General features: G+C 38.3%; 1 protein-coding gene across 3 annotated transcripts in view; it reads right to left on the bottom strand.

Annotated features, from left to right (window-relative positions):
• Positions 1-2181: 2181 nt before the first annotated feature.
• LOC124619381 (neutral and basic amino acid transport protein rBAT-like) overlaps positions 2182-20400 on the bottom strand; it is an 84065-nt gene continuing 65846 nt past the window's right edge. For all 3 annotated transcript variants that reach the window (XM_047145717.1, XM_047145720.1, XM_047145719.1), the window contains exons 8-9: positions 5370-5608; positions 2182-2971 (exon numbers count right to left, since the gene is read on the bottom strand). In XM_047145717.1, coding sequence (XP_047001673.1) covers positions 2746-2971; positions 5370-5608 — 465 coding nt within the window. In that variant the 3' untranslated portion in view covers positions 2182-2745. The remainder of the gene's footprint in view (positions 2972-5369; positions 5609-20400) is intronic.

Genomic DNA, 20400 nt, shown 5'->3' with positions numbered 1-20400 from the left:
CTGCTCATAGTCTGGCTTCAGCTGCCAGAGACTGTCATGTGTATGTGTGAGTTGTGTTTATGTGTGTGTGTGTTTTGTCTATTTTTGACAAAGGTCTTGTTGGTCAAAAGCTCATTTTATGACAGTCTTTTCTTTGGCCCAATCTGCATCTCAGTCTCGCTGCTACATGGAGAATAGCAACTATTCTTTTCATAATGTTGGTACAATATCACTGGATAGATAAAAAAAACTGAGTAGAATCACAGAAAAGTCACTCAGAATAGGCCAGGGGAGACTTAATGGATGGGATGAGAAGCAAAGACTTTCTTTAGAGTCTCATCCTCCCTAAGACCCCCTAACCTGGGGTTCTGGGTGACATTTTCGTAATCCTTCCACTTTCTAAACCTCACCAGTCCTTTTCATTCATCTGTCTTCCTTTCCCTTCTATCCTTCTGCCAGAAGATGGACCTGCTGGCTCTGAAAACTTGCACATTTTCTTAACATTTGTATGTATTTTTCCCTGCCATCACTTGATGAGTAGACTTTTGTATCTATCCAGTTGTATTACATTTTCAAACATTGATTATTTTTGCTGATACATTACCAAAGGTGAGAAACAGAAAAACAAAGGTGAAAAGAAGAAGTGTGATAATGAAGAGGGAGAAAGAGAAGCAGCAGAGGAGGAAACAGCACTTGAGGACATAACAAAGATCATTTTGAAAATTCCTGGGCATACTGGTTACACTGCAGAGGATACAGGCAAGTGGCTTGCTTGTGGTTCTTTGAACCTGAGATTCCAAATTCTAAGTGACGATGAAATCATTCAAAGGGAGAGAGATGAAACTGACAGCCACAAGGATGACGTAGTTGCAGAACTAGATGTGGGGTCATCAGCTGGTGAGGCATTTGAGTGTCTTGACACTGTGTTAACATGGATGGAATGGTAACTGAGTGTCCCCACAATAAACTGGAAGTGAGACTTGGCTGCATGAAAATGATTGAAGGCAGCAAACCAACTGACTCTGATCAATATGTTCAAGAACTTACACAATGTAAGTACAGAACTCTACAAAATCCAAACAACATTGTTTTCTAGTCATTAAATTAATATTATAGTAGGATGAACACACAAATCTAACTTTTTTAATAAAAGAAATGATATGTTTCCATGATTATCCAATTATCTGGATATTTGGAGTTCTACTGTACTAAAAATAGGGCTTAGTAACTGTAGAGGTAAAAATATTTTCATTGAAAAATACCACTGTAATCTCAAGTAACTGTTAAACTACTAATAGCTGACAATAGTAGCCATATAATAAAACTAAGGAGCCAGCAGCTTCATTCAGAGTAGCTGTTTTCCAATTAATTTATTTGATTAAATTTAGACAGCATACGTGTGAGCAGCACTGAGCAGTGTAGTGATAGTTTATTGTTAATATGATACACTGATGAAGTTTCTGTGATGTCTTTGTCTCATGCTAATGTATACCTTGACTTGTTCCACATCCCTGAAGGTCCTCCTTGTTGATGGCATCAATGGAACATGGCGGGTGAATGAGTTTTGCCCACACAGACATGTTACACTACTGATAAATTTAACACATGATGTGGAAATAATGACTAAAGTAGAAAAGTAGAAACTTCAGTACTGTTAGGTGCCTATACTGATGAGAATTTAAAGGAGAAAAAAAAAAAAAACCCTATTTAGTTCAGTCACATTTGCAATTTAATTTTTTTTCAAATCTTGGGGGACATACAAATCAGTAAGTTAATGTATTTTATGTATTTTCTTTCAAAAATGACCAATGGAATGTAATGGGATAATTCATCTTCAAGAAAGAAAATTTCATTGCTCAAAAATGTGCTGCAAGAATAACACATTGAGTTCACTCTCAATCATCTTGTAACCACCTGTTTAATGAGGTTTGTCACACTGTTTGAAAATTCCTTTTTTCCTTATTTTCTGTCTTCACTTCACTTGCAGCTTTTTTCTTCATTCAATAATTACTAGAGACTTTTGTTGCAGTCTCAAGTGAAGTTAATTCTGGCAAAATATGAACAATTAGTATTTTGTGGACACAACTACAATGATTATCAAATCGTATTAAGCTATATTTCACTTGAAAGAGGAGAGGGAAGTACAGAGAAGAAGGTTTTTTTTGCATTCATTTACCCAATTATTAAATAGAAAGAATCCAATATTTTCCAAAAGTAATGCTTGATTTATTTTTATAATTCCACATAAATACACAAAAGTCAGCGGTGATATATACATCAGTCTTCCTAGTTCTCTTTAGTTCTATATTTTGACCAAAAATATTAAAAACATATAAAATTTGAAATTGTAATCTGCAATTAACAGCTGAAGGTAGTACTGCATTTAGCAACTTTCTGGGTCCTAAATTCTTGGAAGGGTGAGTTACTTTCAGTATTGTTGACTCCATATGTCTTCTCACTCACTTCATTCATTAAGAAGTAAATTCTGAATGAGAATTTATTTTTAAATATTATCCTCAGATAAATTCTGATATGCTGTATTGAGCTCGAACCATTTCACTGTTGTAGCAGCTGAATACAAATGTTTACTTCTATACACCAGTGACAAATATGGACTTAAAAAATCACATATTTTTCCACAAGTAAGATTCAATCTGATTTGTACTATTAATGTAGCGTAAATAGATGACAGTCACTGTTTATCATCAAAACAGCTATACAGCTGTAAAAGTTAATACATGCCAAAATGAAAGAATCAATTGCAATTTAGTTGTCCAGCTGCAAAACAATAGTTTCTCCTGGGTACAATGTTAGAGAACGGAAAGTAATATACTGTCCTGTGCGACCAAGTAGATCAACCTTTATGGTTCCACCGAAATATATGTATGACAAATCTCGCACCTGTTTGTGAGGAGCGAGATTGGTAACTACAATGTACATGTGTCGACGAGGATAGAACCGCTCCATCACTACAATATCATTGTCAGCATAACTGTAAACAAAATAAATACATAAAACAGAGTTTGGAATGCAAGTACACACAAATATAGGCAAAATTAATCTTAGTTATGAGACAATAGTAGATTGACAGAGGAGGAGAAAGAAGATTTACAAGCTTCTGTAACTTTGTCTTCCTTTGTCTTAGGAAATGACACTCTACACTACCACAAATATGAATAAGTGCCAATAGAAAAACAAAGAAAAAGTAAATGCTTTGAGAAATGCTGAAAAATGAAACATTGAGCAGAGGAAAAAAGAAAATAATATAGCAGAAATAAATTTTTAAAAAGGGAAAGGAAAACACAAACAGATAATGGATTAGGTGTCTGTGAGTGCGCAGTTTACCATTCTACAACACACAAGTATCACACAATCCTCAACCTTCACAAAAAGGAATCAGTGTCACTACACTTATGTATTACCTAAGGAGCAATTGTTGGTTGAATAAAAAAAAAAAAAAAAAAAAAAAAAAAAAAAAAACACCTCAAGTATCATACTGAATCACTACTAAAATTGATTTTGAGTTTGAGTATCATGTTTCATTAAGCATTTGAAATTTCCTCTGTCCCTTACACATCAGCCCTTACACTGTCTTTTGGCTGAGCTGCAACAGCTGGCTCAGGTGTCTGCCTCTTATTATGTCCTAACACATTTGTTGACAACTATATCTCTCTCGCTCATTTTCTTGGTTATTTCATTTTAAATCTTTATTTTTTAGTATTTAACATTTTCCCACAAACCATTCCTATATACATTGCCTGACATAAAAATTAGACCACAACAAGTGGAGGTGGGAATGAAATGAAACTTCACAGGTTGAAAGAGTAAGTGACATTTTTTCAGTGATTACAAAATTCAGTCATATTTACAAAGAATTGGGAGTATGAGCCCACTTGTCAGTATGATATTGCATCCACTTTGGCCTGGATGGTGTGCACTGATTCGGGTGGGAAGTGTGTCATAAAGTAGTTGTATCCCCTCTTGAGGCAAGCTGGCCCTCAACTGTTGTAACTGGTCCGGGGCACTAGCACCAGGATAGAGTCGACATCTGAGCTGGACACATCAGGGGATCTTGCTGGTCACAGCAGTACCTTAATATCATGCATACAGTTCAAAAAGCTACATGTCGTATCTGGATGAGCATTGTGATGTTGCATGATGGCAGCACAATCTGTTGAATAATGTTTAAAACATCAGGGACCAGGGGCTTTCTTTGCATTGGTATGCTTGATAGCCCATGTGATTTCGTTTGTGCCAGTACATCTGATCTACAAGTCATGTAACCTCCCGGTCCATTTCAAGTGTGAATACTGGGTCTAATGGAACCAGATTCGGCATGAAAAACATTTCAAGTGTTCTGGCCATGAGGTGTGCCTCCTCCTCTGTGGAGTATGCATGGCTGTCTGGTTCTTGTAGAGTAGGAAAGTACTGTTTCTCCCTGGCGAAGTGTCTGGCTATCTCCCATACGCCAGGATGTGTAGCATTTAGCCCTGTGAGTTTTTGCTCCCACTGTTCATTTCTAACCTTTGTATTTTCCCCAGTATTAGACCCTGGAGAGTGTTAATGTGTAGTTATAGAATGGACACCTGATATGCTGCCAGTATCTCCTGAGGCAGTTCCTCACTGAAATAAAGCCCAGGATTTCCTGGGGCAGGGCCGTTGAGTGTTGTTGAGGTGTTGTATGTGGAATGGCATCAGACATTGTGTCTCGGACAGTAGTAGAGATAACCTCCACTGGCACTTCAATTTATAGTGTGTTGTTAATTTCATGAGTGTCCGGAATACAACTATCGAGCATTTCCTTGAACAGAGTCCAATTCACACACTTGTAGTTCAGTATCCTGCATGCTTCTGTGTCATGATTGTTTTCAACCGTAAGGTTGAGTGTGCATGAGACAACCTTGATGAAAGCTATGTCTAGCACATCTGGCCTGAGTTGGGCCTGGTTGGGCACATACGTGGAAATTTTCAGTCCTAGTAAGTGTGGGTAGCAACACTAATCCACTTTGGTGGGTCTTCTACCTATCAAAGACAATTGCAGCTCCAGTTATTTACATACCTGCCAATGTTGTGCATGTGTACAAAGTTACATTGACATCCAACCATTTTTATGAGGCTGTATACATAGTGTCTGTCCTTATGTTATATCTGCCAGAATAAGTTTCACAACTTCCAAATTGCCTGCTATTAGTATATTTCCATTTATTTACATTCAAATCTTCAAAATTAGTAGCTTCAAACATATTTATTAATGGTTTCACAACACAAGACTTAGTGGTGGTTTGGGAAATTGCTGCCTCAGTCATAATTCTTAAACTTTTGAATATCTACATTTATTTATGCCAATAATTCAATTCTTGTCATTATTTTACAACTGAATTATGCTTTACCTTATATAATAGTTGGGTCGTATTTGACCCTCCTTCCATACACCATTCATGTAGATGACAGGATTGTCATTGCGCAAGTCTGACATTTTACCTATGGCATGCTGGAGTCCATTACTCACGGTGGTATGGCTAACAGAAGGGGATACCCATGGCAGAACTCTGGAAGTAGTGAATCCCAGGCCTGGACCATCAGTCCAATGCATAGGAACTACTTGCCTGGGGTGATCCACATCTGGATGCTGGTGCGAAAATATCAAATATTACATTTCATAGTAGTTATTACTAGGAACTATTAAACATTGAAACATAAGCCAGTGATCTATAGAACATCTATCAACTCCACACAACTGATAAAAATTTTGAGCGCATTCAAGTGCATGAAAGATCATTTATATTGTAGACAAAAAGACTGGAGAAATTCAATAATGTTATTATTCAATAATGTTATTATAACTGGAACAGGGGAAAGGAGTACAGTAGAAGTTGAGTGGATAGCTTTAAGAGATGAGAGAGTGAAGGCACGAGAGGATCAAATAGGTAGACAGACAAGGCCTGGTAGAAATTCCTGGATAACACAGGAGATATTGAATTTTACTGATGGAAGGAGAAAATATAAAAATGCAGGAAACGAATATGGTGAAAGGGGATTGCAAAGGTCTAAAACATCAGATTGGCAGTAAGAGCAAAATGCTAAGTAGGAGTGGCTGGGGGACAAATGTAAGCATATAGAAACATATTTCACTAGGAGAAAGGTAGATACCAACTAGAGGAAAATTAAACAGGCTTTCAGGGAAAACAGAAGCAGCTGCATTAATTACAAGAGTTCAGATGGGAAACAAGTCCTAAGCAAAGAAGGGAAAGCTGAAAGGTGGAAGGAGTATATAGAGACTCTACACATGGGAGATGAACTTGAAGGCAATATTATAGAAATGGAAGAGGATGTAGATGAAGAGGAGATGGGATATATGATACTGCAAGAAGAATATGTCAGAGCACTGAAAGACCTAAGTTGAAACAAGACATCAGGAGTAGACAACATTCCATCAGAACTACTGATAGCCTTGGGAGAGCCAGGCACGACAAAACTCTTCCATCTGTGTGCAAGATGTATGAGACAGGCGAAATAACCTCAGACTTCAAGAGGAATGTGGTAATTCCAATTCCTAAGAAATTAGTTGCTGATGGGGGTGAAAATCACCGAACTTTCAGTTTATAAGTCATGGTTGCAATATATTAACATAAATTCCTTATGGAAGAATGGAAAACTGCTAGAAACCAGTCTCAGGGAAAATCACTTTCAATTCTGGGAGAAATTTTGGAACATGCAAGGCAATACTGAACCTACAACTTCTCTTTGAAGATAGGAAAGGCAAACCTATGTTTATAGCATTTGTAGACTTAGATAAGGCTTTTTACAATGCTGACTGGAATATTCTCTTTGAAATTATGGACATAGCAAGATAAAATACACAGAGCGAAAGGATATTTATGACTTGTACAGAAACCAGACAGCCATTACAACTCGAGGGGAATGAAAGGGAAGCAGTGGTTGAGAAGGGAGTGAGACAGGGTTGTAGCCTATCCCTGATGTTATTCAACCTGTACACTGAGCAAGCAGTAAAGGAAAGCAAAGAAAAATTTGTAGTAGGAATTAAGGTTCAGGGAGAAGAAGTAAAAACTTTGGGGTTTGCTGATGACACTGTAATTCTGTCAGAGATGGCAATGGGCTTGGAAGAGCAGTTGAATGGGATGGATGGTGGTTTGAAAAGAGGATATATAAGATGAACAGCAACAAAAGCAAACAAAAGGTAATGAAATGTAGTTGAATTAAGTCACATGAAGCTGGGGGAATTAGATTAGGAAACAAGAAACTTAAAGTAGTAGATGAGTTTTGCTATTTGGGCAGCAAAATAAGTGATGTTGCCTGAAGCAGAGTGGCTATAAAATGCAGTCTGACATGCCAGGAAAGCATTTTTGAAGAAGAGAATTTGTTATAGAATTAAGTCCATTCTAAAGGTATTTGTCCAGAGTGTAGCCATGTATAAAAATGAAACATGGACAATAAACAGTTTAGACAAGAAGAGAATAGAAGCTTTTGAAAAGTGGTGCTACCAACACTGCTGAAGGTTAGATGGGTAGATCACATAACTAATGAGGAGGTATAAACAGAATTGGGGAGAAAAGAGCTTTCTGGTATAACCTGACCAGAAGAAGTGATTGGTTGACAGGACACACTCGGAAATATCAAGGGAAGTGTGGGGGATACAAGTCACAGGAGGAGGCCAAGAGACGAATACAGTAAGCAGATTGAGAAGAATGTAGATTGCGGTAGTTATTTGGGGATGAAGAGGCTTACACAGGATAGAATAGCACGGAGAGCTGCATCAAACCAGTCTTCGAACTGAAGGCCACAACAACATCATCATCATCAAAAACAACATTGTGACTATCTGAAGGATAATGTTTGAATAGGCTGTTTTTTTTTTTTTTTGTTCTTTTGTTCTGTTTTATTGGAGTGTTAATTGTAGTTACACTTCATTGTAGCTTATCATTTAATTTATTCAGTGCAATACAAATGCCTGATCACTGATCTACAGATGAATATAAGTAATATCTTTAGAAAATTAAAATAAGAAGTGTATTTATAAATTTACCTAATTTATAGTTTGATCGTGTGACCCACTATAACTATTTGGCGAAAAAATTTGACTTTTGCGCATCTTACAGTCTGATATCTTCATTTGACAAAGAACTGAAGTTCATTTTGTTATCCATTATACTTGCTGCACTGCATTAAATTAAGTAAAACACTGTATGAAATTTTAAAGAGTTCACAAAGGTAAAAACACAATGTGTAAACTGCATGTATGGTTGATTTTAGCTCCTCATTTCAGTGAATGAAATGTATATAAGACACAAAAATTTTATTTAAAATTGAGAGCAGAATGATATCTCATCTTGTTCATGTCTGATGGATGATCAGGTGTGATGCATCCAGTTCTGTCCATGCAGACTTGCTGACTGCTATGAAATACTTATCATCCATTTTTAAGGAAGCTATTAGGAGAAAAAATTTATTTTTGCACACTTAATTTCTTTTTGTTATAAGCCATAGTTACTGTGTTGTATCAAATTAAGTAATACACTGTGTGAAATTTTAAAGATTTTGAAGAGGTGGAAACACATTGCGTGAACTTTGTGTATGGTTGACTTTAGCTCATACACTGTAGTGAATGCAATGTAGATAACAAAATTTTATTTAAAATTGAGAGCAGAAGGATATCTCATTTTGATCTTGAATTATTGGATTTTATATCTGAAGGACAATTGCGTGCGATGCGCCCATTCATGTCCTTGCACATTGTGCGTCCTGTGGTCATAACAGTCATCATATCTCATAAACAATTCAGTATATCAAACCTAGGTTTTCTGCAAATGACTGCACTCAATGAGGCACATACTCGAAACTTTTTTATTTACCAAGATATGGAAGTAACTCATCAGCAGCACTGAGAGCTCAGTGGCTCAGGATGCATTCAGACGTTCATAGTACTGTAGGAAAATCCAAGTGGCATGCATATACATGTCCACAGCAACTGGGAAACAGTGTAGCAGTACATGTATACACGCTCACAGCAGCAAAAGGGTTAAATGACCTAGTTGCTGAGGTGACACTAGGCACTTCTCTTCCTTCTTTCGAAAAAAACAATTCAATTCTCTCTATGTAGTGCCACATATGATCCCATAATTAAGTACTGCCAGAACCATTAAGCCAATTAAGCCCTACTCTTCCGTCTTCTTCTTCTTCTTCTTCTTCTTCTTCAATAATTCATAATTAAGAACTTGCAGAACTAAACAATGAGGATTATAGTGTTGGTACATTTTGTGTTGAACTTGAGAAAGCCTTTAACTGGCAAGGTTCTAGAATTCCACATGGGAAAGTAGAATGATATGGCAACAAGGGCATCGTTATTGACTGGAACGAGTCTTATCTTCACAACGGGCCTGTGCAACAGGCCAAGGAATATGCGGTCCAGCCGCTACCACAGGTCTACAGCTGGATGCTGCAATACTACTGCTTGGCACCTTGCTATGCAGTGCTGTACTATCATTGATGGACTGTGTTGTTCACTGTGTAGCACAGTGTGACATTTCCACAGCTGGGCTGGCTATGTGATATGAGCCTAACTCCTGTCATAGCATACTTACTGGAGTTGTGACCTCACTGGCTACTTTCGGACGAACAAACCAACCATGTGTTTGCTGAGGTCTGGATGGCAGCATGCAGTGATTAGGCAATAATTCTGGCTTAACTATATTTAACATTGTTTTGTATTGCTGCCGTTTGACCCAAATAATTAAGCACTGATGTAGCTTTCACAATAGCCAGTGCAATTTTATAAAATGAAGAATATGTTTTCAAGTATATATTAAGTCACAATTATTGTAAATGAAATGAAGTACAGTATTGTCAAGGATAATGAGGTAGCCTAATGCACTGGTTTAAACTGAACTTGTAAATTTACTTGCAAACAAAGAAAACATGTACCAGAAGGTGGCCATACATTTCTAAATAGACTTGCAGTAGATACCTAAATGAACCAATTGGTAGAGCAGTGCAAAGCATGCAGAGCATCAAACAGAAAGTTCTGAACAGTAATACATTTCTTTGCAACGTTTTCAAAGTTCCACTAAAACTCAGTTAAAGATTGAATTAACTCTGCCACTCATATCATTCCTATCATTCATTTGCTTAATACTTTTATGTTCCAATACTGTCAACTATAATAGCACAAAGTCTGTACTACACTATCCATAACCACTGCATCACACGTGGCTTGTCAGCTGCCTAACCATACCGACAGACACCTGCCCTCTTCTAACAACAATGGTCAAAAGGCCATCTTCACTCCACAAACAACGTTGACAAAAGATGATGAGGCCCCCTCTGTTTACTTACTCCATAGCTTGCTCACATGACCAACTATTGCATCCTAAGTCTGGTACTTTCCCTGGCCCACCTTATCAAAAATATTCTTTTGCATACATCAAGACAATTCGATAAACACATTCTTTAATCTACATATACAGGTTGTTCAGAAAAAGTGCCCATTACTTTAAGATGTGGTAGTATTCAATAAAACAAAAAATATAAGTATAATAAACATGAGTCCAGAAACACATATATTCCAAGATAAACATGTGTTTATAGGAATGGCTGCACGAAACTTGATTGCAGATATTAGCACAGTCGCTGCATTGGCACTCTGTCAAATGTGTTGGCAGGGTATTATGATGTCTTACTGACCATACTTTACCTACCATTAGATTGTTTAAAGTCAGTTGTGTGTTTCGAGTTGTAATGTAGGATACACTAGTTTTTGTCATGTTCTTGTGCCTTATTGTACAGTACTGTCAACCCTGGGTACGCATCATGGTGTTTTACTTTTTTCAAATGTGGATTCACTTACATGTTTACTATTATTGTGCTGTTTGTATGAACAAATGGTGTGTAAATTTACATTTTCTCTCTTCCACAACTTGTTAGCAATGGAAGTCTACTACTCGACAAGTGGAATGGTGCATAAGATATTCTGCTATGGTTTAGCAAATGGATGTAGCCTGCGAGCCCATGCCCTCTATGCAGAATAATATCCACAGCACAGAGTGGGCTCTGATAAGCTGTTCAGCAGACTTTACCAGTGTGAGGGACACAGGTAACCTTGCACCTCAGAAAGTGACAATGAAAAGCCCTGCTCAGTCCGCATGCTTGACATAGAGGAGCGTGTGCTACGTTCAGTGGAAGAAACTCCTAGGACCAGTGTGTGACGATTAGCAGCAGGAGAAGCCATGTCTCACTGTCGTATCTGGGGCTAGTTCATGAACAATTGCTGTACTCATATCATCTACAGCGCATTCAGGCCCTAAGGCCACAGGAACATCATGGCAGGATGGCGGTTCTGTCAGTGGCTCTTGCAGAAGTGTGCCGCAGATCCACTGTTCACATCCAAGATTTTATTTACCAATGAGGCAGGCTTCACAAGAAATGGTGTTGTGAATTTCCATAACCAGCATGTATGGGCATATGTAAATCCTCAAGAAATTCAGGAAGGAGGACATCAACACAGATTCTCAATCACTATATGGGCAGGCATCCTTGGCGAGAGATTAATAGGGCCATAAGTGCTACCGCAAAGGTTAACTGGGCACATTAACTGTAGTTTCTCATCAACGTATAGCTTACCTTGTTGGAGGCTATGACACTGCAACAATGAATACAAATGTGGTTCATGAATGAAGGCACACCAGAACACTTTCATCAGAATGTGTGAGAACATCTGACGCAGACATACCAGGTCCGCTGAATTGGTCAGGGGGCCCCACAACTTGGCTTGCTCGTTCTCCAGGCCTCAATTCCCTAGATGTTTGCTTATAGGGACACTTGAAGAAATTAGTCTATGCCATGCCAATCAACAATGTGCACACACTACAGGATTGTTTCTTCACTCGTTTACCAGCAGGTGCAACAACAACAATCAGGTAAACTTCAAAGGGTGCGTCATTCCTTACGCCAGAGGGTAGGGATTACATTTTCATGAATGGATGCCACATTGAACCTCCAGTAAATATGTGTTCATCACAGAAAGTATACATTTGCGAACCCATGTTTATTGGATTTATCTCAGAAAGTATGCGTTTCCAGACGCATATTTACTGGACTTGTTTTTCTCATTTTGATGAGTACTACTACCTCTCAAAGTAGTCAACACTTTTTTTTGAACACCTAGCTAAATATCTATGCTTCATTCTTTTTAATTTATTATTTTACTTTTGTTCAGGAAGGAAATCACAGAACGTAGTCAAATACCAGTAGCTGTCATGACTCTACGTGACTCAAACCATTTCTTAATTGTTATAAGCATAACAAATCATATTTAAATAAATTATTATATAGTAGTCCCTACTGCAATGTCAACAAGCTGAAGCTAAATAATTCTCTGTTTTATTAAGGCTGAAATAAATATTATAAATAATTTGTTTAACAGTTTGTTTTCATGCATATCGCACACCAAGCTTTCTTATTAAGCAGCTGAAGTCACTACTTACTGATTGGTGTGTCATACATGTTACTTACTAACATGTCTGCAAATGGTTATTACTTGTTATAAATAAATAAACACTAAAACTAATAATTTCTGAACAGACATTGTACAAACATGGTAATAATTTAATTGTGTTCTAGGGCTTAAAAATGTCCTGTACCTCAACTGTAGACATTTTTGGCTATTGTACTGATTGTACAATGCTTTTAATATAACATTTTTGGTTGCCAGGCCACCTTGGCATTTACCTCCGTTGTCTCCAGGCATGTTGGTCTTGGGCTTTCCGCAATGTCATGCTCTGTTGGCAGACCAGTCAGTTCTTGGCCTTTGCTCATATTGCATCTCCATCCAACGTTCCTGATTCACCTAGTGCAGCCACACATGACAACAAGCTGACTGTCCACTGTTTGCCCCTATACGGCACTCGCCAGATTGGCCAAGCTGCTTGCTTTGTCACAGAGTGTGTATAAATGCCCCAAGCTCAGCCAGTAGCAACACTTCTTTGGTGTCATGCAACATTGGTCGAATGTGCAGACAAGTTACTACAGTCTCATCGAACAGCACCATCAACTAGGTGAAGCCACCAATCTCCAAGCTGTCAAGTAATCCTGATGGGACCAGGCTTCGAACTGGATCTGCAGAGATGAGATCACCCTGTGGACTGACACTCTAATTGGTCTCTGCAGGTCTCAACAGTTCCTCCTTCCTCTTTCCTGTCGCTGTCTCCCAATCCAGGCCTCCACATCATCTCCATCATGTGCCACACCTTGCCAGCACTGGTACCTGCGTATCACATGTCTAACATGTCTAACTGCCATCTCTCCCTCCTGCATTCCTAAACAGCACATCTGTTACCTCACTCTGAGCCACTGGTTATCCACCTCAAACATCTCTTCCCCCTTCCCACCACCTGACAAAATCTCCTCCTCCATCCCTCCCTGTCCACCTGTCGAACTGCAATCCCGCTAATATTTGGCTAACTGGCACAATGTAGGGGTTCAGGTGTGTGTGTGTGTGTGTGTGTGTGTGTGTGTGTGTGTAAGTGTGTGTGTGTGCGCGTGCGTGATTGCATGTGTGTGTGTATTTTTATTCTGGCTCGTCAAAGAATTTCTTCTAAGTTTCCATTCTATTTGTGTGCACCTGATAACTACTCATTGCTGCTGGTATACAGTGAGTGGTATCCTTTACTCTTGAATTACTTATGTTCTGTCAGGACTTCCCTCACTATATTTATACTTGCCATTCAGTTGGATAGCCAACTGCCTTGCAGCAGTGGTAACACCAGTTCCCGTCAGATCACCAAAGTTAAGTGCTGTCGGGCTGGGCTAGCACTTGGAAGGATGACCATCTGGTCTGCCGAGCACTGTTGGCAAGCGGGATGCACTCAGCCCTTGTGAGGCAAACTGAGGAACTACTGATTGAGAAGTAGCGGCTCCAGTCTCAGAAACTGACATACAGCCGGGAGAGCGGTGTGCTGACCACATGTCCCTCCATATTCACATCCAGTGATGCCTATGAGCTGAGGATGACTTGGTGGCCTGTCAGTACCATTGGGCTTTCATGGCCTGTTCGAGACGAGTTAAGTTTTTTTTTTAAAATTCAGTTTGATATGTTTTTTTCACTGAGAAGTACCTCTAATTGTATTGACTTGAAGACAAGGCGCTAGCTTATTTTACTTTCCTTTACTCATTGTTTTCTGGTGCTGTTATCTTCTGTGGCACTGCACCTAAAGTAAATTAACTGTGTATTCAGCTGCAGCAAGGAGTGAGAATATTGCACATAGTCAGTAACCACATGTCTTGCAGAAGATTTTCCAAGGACCTGGAATTTTTACGTTCCCTCCTTAATGACATTTATTGCCAACAAGACACTGGGGAGACAAAGCCACAGGATAGTGATATGTACATGGTGGTAGTACCATCTACACAAGATACAAAAGGGCAGTGCATTGGCAGAGTTGTCATCTGTACTCAGGTGAATCATATGAAAAGGTGTCTGATGTGATTAGGGACGCACAATGGGAATTAACAGACTTTGAACACAGAATGGTAGTTTGGTAGATGCATGTGGCATGCCAGTTTGGAAATCATTAGGGAATTCATTATTCCAAGATCAACAGTGTCAAGGCTGTGCCAAAAATACTAAATTTCAGGCATTAGCTCTTACCACGGGCAATGCAGGGGATGATGGCCTTCGCTTAACAGCTGAGAGCAGTGCCGTTTGCATAGATGTATCAATTCTAACAGGCAAACAGCAATATGAGAGGGGAAAAAAAAAAATAAAAAAAAAAAAATAAATAAAAAATAAAAAAATTTACAGAAATCAATGTAGAACGTACAATGAAAATATCCATTGGGGCAGTGCAGCAAAATTTGGCATTAATCAGCTATGGCAGCAGATGATCAATGTGAGTGCCTTTGATAACAGCACATCACCTGCAGTGCCCCTCCTGGCCTCAAGAACATATCAGTTGGACCCTACACAACTGGAAAACTGTGACCTGATCAAATGAGCCCCAATTTTAGTTGGTAACAATTGATAGTAGGATTTGAGTGTGGTGCAGACCTCATGAAGCCATGGACCCAAGTTGTCAACAAGGCACTGTGCAAGCTGGTGGTGGCTCCATAATGGTACGGGTTGCATTTAGGTGGAATGGACTGGGTCCTCTGGTCCCATCATTGACTGAAAATGGTTATGTTCAGCTACTTGGAGACAATTTGCAGCCATTCATGGACTTCATGTTCCCAAACAACGATGGAATTTTTATTGATGAAAACGCACCATGTCACTGGGCCACGATTGTTCAAGATTGGTTTAAAGAACATTTTGGACAATTTGGGTGAATGATTCGGCCACCTTGATCCATTGACATGAATCCCATCGAACATTCATGGGACATAATTGAGGGGTCAGTTCATACACAAAAACTTGCACCAGCAACACTTCCGCAATTTTGAGTGGATATAGAGGCAACATGACTCAATATTTTTGCAGGGAACTTCCAATAACATGTTGAATCCATGCCATATCAAGTTGCTGCACTATGCTGGGCAAAAGGAGGTATCCCATGACTTTCACTTCAGTGTAAAGACCATTTGTAGATGAAGTGTTATATCGAGAAATGCTATAGAAGAAACATGAGCAATTAACATATTCACTTTGCCTCTTTGTTTAGGATTCAGATTGTGTTATGCATTCTGGTGCAAAGATCTTCAATGAGCTGACAACACACATTAAGTAAGAATGCCTACCATGCCCAAAACTTCACAAGGGGGGAGGGGGGGGGGGAGGGGGAGGAGGATTTTACCTCAGCCACTCCTAAAAATTATCTGATTATGTAAGACTCACAGACTGAAGATTTATGTCAGCTGCATGGCAAGTAAGTTTTATTCACTTGGCATGTTGTTAAACATTATTTTCTGATTTAAGCTGACAATAGGACATACAAAGCAGATATTTAATACAAGTAACAGATTGTCCTATGCAGCAGTTTTCTTGCTAATTTTACTATGTTAACTTTAGCGTCATTTCGCACAAAGAATGCATCGCTGTTCGATGATGGTTAATTGTTAATGGAGCTTTTAGAATTTGCCTCTCTTTATTAACATATATACTGCCTTATTCCATATTCTAAGGATTCTCCTTATAACAGACCTCTTCCTTCCTAAATTTCCACAGTCTGTAAGTTGTCCTACTCCTCTGTCCACATGGTGACTTAGGATCTACAGGAGGTTCAAATTTATAGTTCACAAGTATGAACAGTGTTGGTACTTAGCTCTTACAATGATGGCTGCATTATTGTCGTCATAGTATATCTTGGCCTCATTAAGTCTAGGAGTGATTCCACTGAAAGGTTCCTGTGGTTTTCTTTATGTTAGGATGAGACTAACTGGTTTGTATGGTAACGTGGTATTTTGTATTTTAGAGAAAAAGAGTTATTTTAGTTTATGCACATCACATATTAAATAAATCTTCTCTCATTTAACACTTCTATGCCAATATAAAATGAAACACTGTCTTCCACCACATCTGTATCACAACCTCACCCAACCAACACGTGATATAAAAGACCCTGAACCTCGTATTCCAAAGATCCACCTCCTCCCCGCGTGACCAAAGATAAGTCTCTTCGAGTTGTTAAACTCGAAGCCAAAGACAATATCTACATAAAATATTACATGAAAAGAAATTACAGAAATAAATGATTTTACATTCTCACAATTACCATTTTGATTCGGACCATTAGTTTAAATACAGAGGAATGCACAGAGAAGGCTAGCTAATGTTTTCTGCTTGCTTCAAGGTTACGCTAAATGGTGTATTCAATGTGCTTTGGGAACTACTATATGTGACTCAATGGTCATAAGTTGTAGACACCATTGCCACATAAGCAAGGTTGCCACGTAAGCAAGGTTAGAGTGCATAAAGATAAATACACGGAATCTGACAGTCTTCAAATCAGACATTGGAGTATCGGTTACTTCAAAACTCTACTGTATCGAGTATTACTATTCTAGTTTAGGGTTCAAGGTGACGTTCTGTTGTATCCTCCATAATGGAAGCTGTAGAATTCAAATGATTACTGAATATTACTAACTGCTGAACAGATATTCAAATTACAGCTGCCACTTTTCACTACTGCCTTACATGATCTAATGACAGTTTCTGTCATGGAATTTTTTTTTTTTTTTTTAAATATTGCCACTTGTAATATTAAGTGGTACCCAAAAACTTCTAGACTGATTCAAAAATCTCAAGGATTCACTTATTTGTGCTACTGGCCCCACCTATCAATTCTCTTTAAAACTCTGACACTTAAGTTTTACTCCTTTGATTATGGCATGGAGAGTGAATGGTGGGTTTCTCCCTCCACCTAGCATATATGCGAAATCTTGTTATCATCTAAAACAGGAAATTGAATTCTCGGTTCTCAGGTCTTACAGCAGTGTTAATACAAGACTAGTTATGGTACTAGAAATTACACTCTGTGTTTTCATTTTCTGCTTCTGTTTTATCCTGGACACACAATTAAAAACATTTTATGTGCCGTATTTTAATAGTATGAATGAAATTAATACACAATAGTCCGGGGTCTGAACAAGAATATCTCAAGCATGTTGTGAAAACTGTTTGATTTCCATCCTCTGATTACTGTCTTTTTGCACTGTTTTTTATACTTATTTTTCACAGAAAGGTGGCACTGTTCTTTTTCTTTTTTAATCTGAATAATTCAAATTTCTGTTTTCCTTACTCTGTTTAAATTCCAACAGATGTCAGATGTGGCAAATAATGAAGCACCAAAAAGCTCCCATCATAGAACAAGCCAGTTTGTGGTAACAACAATCTAATAATATATTTGGTGAACAAAAAGGTAATAGGCAAATCATTAGAGTCACAATTCTGTATTAATGTCACTGTCAATGGTGAGGGTGACAGACAGGATACAACAGCTATCAGAAGAGTTACTTAGATAAGAAAGATCAGGCTAGCAGCAAAATTCAGATCCACTACTAAGCCCACTTTTTTAATCTGAATAATTCAAATTTCTGTTTTCCTTACTCTGTTTAAATTCCAACAGATGTCAGATGTGGCAAATAATGAAGCACCAAAAAGCTCCCATCACAGAACAAGCCACTTTGTGGTAAGAACAATCTAATAATATATATGGTGAACAAAAAAGTAATAGGCAAATCATTAGAGTCACAATTCTGAATTAATGTCAATGGTGAGGGTGACAGGCAGGATACAACAGCTATCGGATGAGTTACTTAGATAAGAAAGACCAGGCTAGCAGCAAAATTCAGATCCACTACTAAACCCACAGTATGAGCTGTAATCAAGCACCAAGGGAATCATAAATCTCCTGGTCATGACCACATCCCCGCCCCTCTCTTTAAATAACTTCTGCCAGCCACTATAAACTACCTGATATGCATATACAATGCTTGTCTTAAGCTAACTTACTTCTACTACAGTGGAAAACTGCAAAGTTGTCACCATCCTGAAGTCTGATAAAAACCTACTCCATCCACAAAGCTATTAGTCTGTCTCTCTCCTAACAGACCTTAGCAAAATCCTCGAACTAATAATTCTTAACTACCTACAATGGTTCCTATCAAACAACAACATCGTGATGCCTGACGAATCTGGTTTCCATAACAAGCATTCCACAATCCAGCAAACCTTGGACTTGGTTGAGCACATCTATTAAGCTTAAGATGTGGTTGCGAAACTATGTGAGAACATTGCTCCAGAGTGTAATCAGATATTAGCTAGTACCCCCTCCCCTTCCTCCATCATCTACCTAAACTTTGAAATGCGGGGAAAATCCAGGAACACTTTTATTTTTACAATGACAAAAATTAAATTTCTGTAGGTTTTTTTATTGAATCATGGTCTAATGAGACAGTGAGACAATGGGTGCTGCTCATTCTAACAACCTTTCTTCACTGAGTGATGAAGCAATTCTCAGTGCATCGCATCCTCAGAAAAGAAAGCTAACTATCCACATTGAGGCCAGAAGTCACTTGCTACAAAACATGCTTCCTCTGTACCAACACTCTCCCTAGTGACATTAGCTTCATCCACATCTCCATTTAAAACAAAAAAAGTTTTCTGAACTGGCAGAAATTGGAAGACTTCAGGCTGTCAATACTTTGTGTCTGACCAATGCCATTATTAATTACAATAATAGTAATAATAATAATAAGAAAACTATGTGGGCAAAACAGCAGTTTAGTAGCCATTACAAACATTACAACATTGTGTTGTGCTGTAAATTAGTTGACTTATGTGTTGCAAAGTGAATAAAGAAGCAATCTCTGGTCCACTGCTGGAACTAAAACTTGGAGAAGACACCTTCATGACATATGTAAGCATATGTGCTGTATATGACTCAATGTTACTTTTGTAGATACTTGGTACAAAGTACAAGTATGTGTTTAGAGGGTACACTATGTGAGGAAAAATATGTTCATACATTAATTTCATAAGCTGTAACCTCCACCATATTGTGTCTCATGTTAAAGCTAATATTTGAAAAACATGTGATTACTGATAATTTATGCAATCAGCATTACAGTGTTGCAGAACAGTGATAAGGATAATGATCTCTTAAAAATAATTTAGTTTCATTGCAGAAACATAATCAAACCATTTTGTTTAAAATTTCATTTTACCCCTCAGGGGGTAACTACCCCGAGGTTAGGAATCACTGAGCTAGACCAAAGAGAGAATCAACAAGAGCAGCATTCCTGAATATGGAGAAAGCATCTGACTATGTCTGGCCAATGATCCCATTTACGAACTAGATCAACTTGGGTACTCAGAGCACAGTTTGTATTATCGCTTCCATTTTTGTGGAGCACCAATTCGTCAAGCAAATGGTATTTGATTCAACTATACACACAGCCTACACAAATGATATAACCAAACAGCAAAACCAGTTGGCAAAAACATGGCACTCAATATTGACAATACATTGCTATACATTACAGCTGTTGCTACCTTCTCTTCATCCATTGTAACTTGTAACAACATCTGGACAAAACCATCCAGTGGTGCAACATTTGGAAGATCAAACTTAACTCAACCAAATGACTAGCTGTTTACTTCATGGCCAAATACAATCTTCCTGACAGCCAACTCTCCATCGATGGCCATGTTGCTTTGTCCTTGGGTCAGTTAAATATTTGGTTGATTGAACTTAGGATGTAGTCAATGCTACAAGCAAAGTTTCTGCACTCTTATTTCAATTGTGCCCTCTTGTTAAAGGCCAAGGGTTAACAACAAACTGTAAATTGTTACTGTGACACCAGCACAACCTTCTAATCATTTGTATGGCTTGGAAGTGTGATCTATGGCATGAGACATACCCTTTCGTACCTCCAAACCCTTCGAAATAAAGCATTCTCTATTGTAATAGGAGC

The sequence above is a fragment of the Schistocerca americana genome, chromosome 6, assembly GCF_021461395.2.
Source record: "Schistocerca americana isolate TAMUIC-IGC-003095 chromosome 6, iqSchAmer2.1, whole genome shotgun sequence".
NCBI classification, from domain to species: Eukaryota; Metazoa; Arthropoda; class Insecta; order Orthoptera; family Acrididae; genus Schistocerca; species Schistocerca americana.
This window is presented reverse-complemented; position numbering and strand designations above follow the sequence as displayed.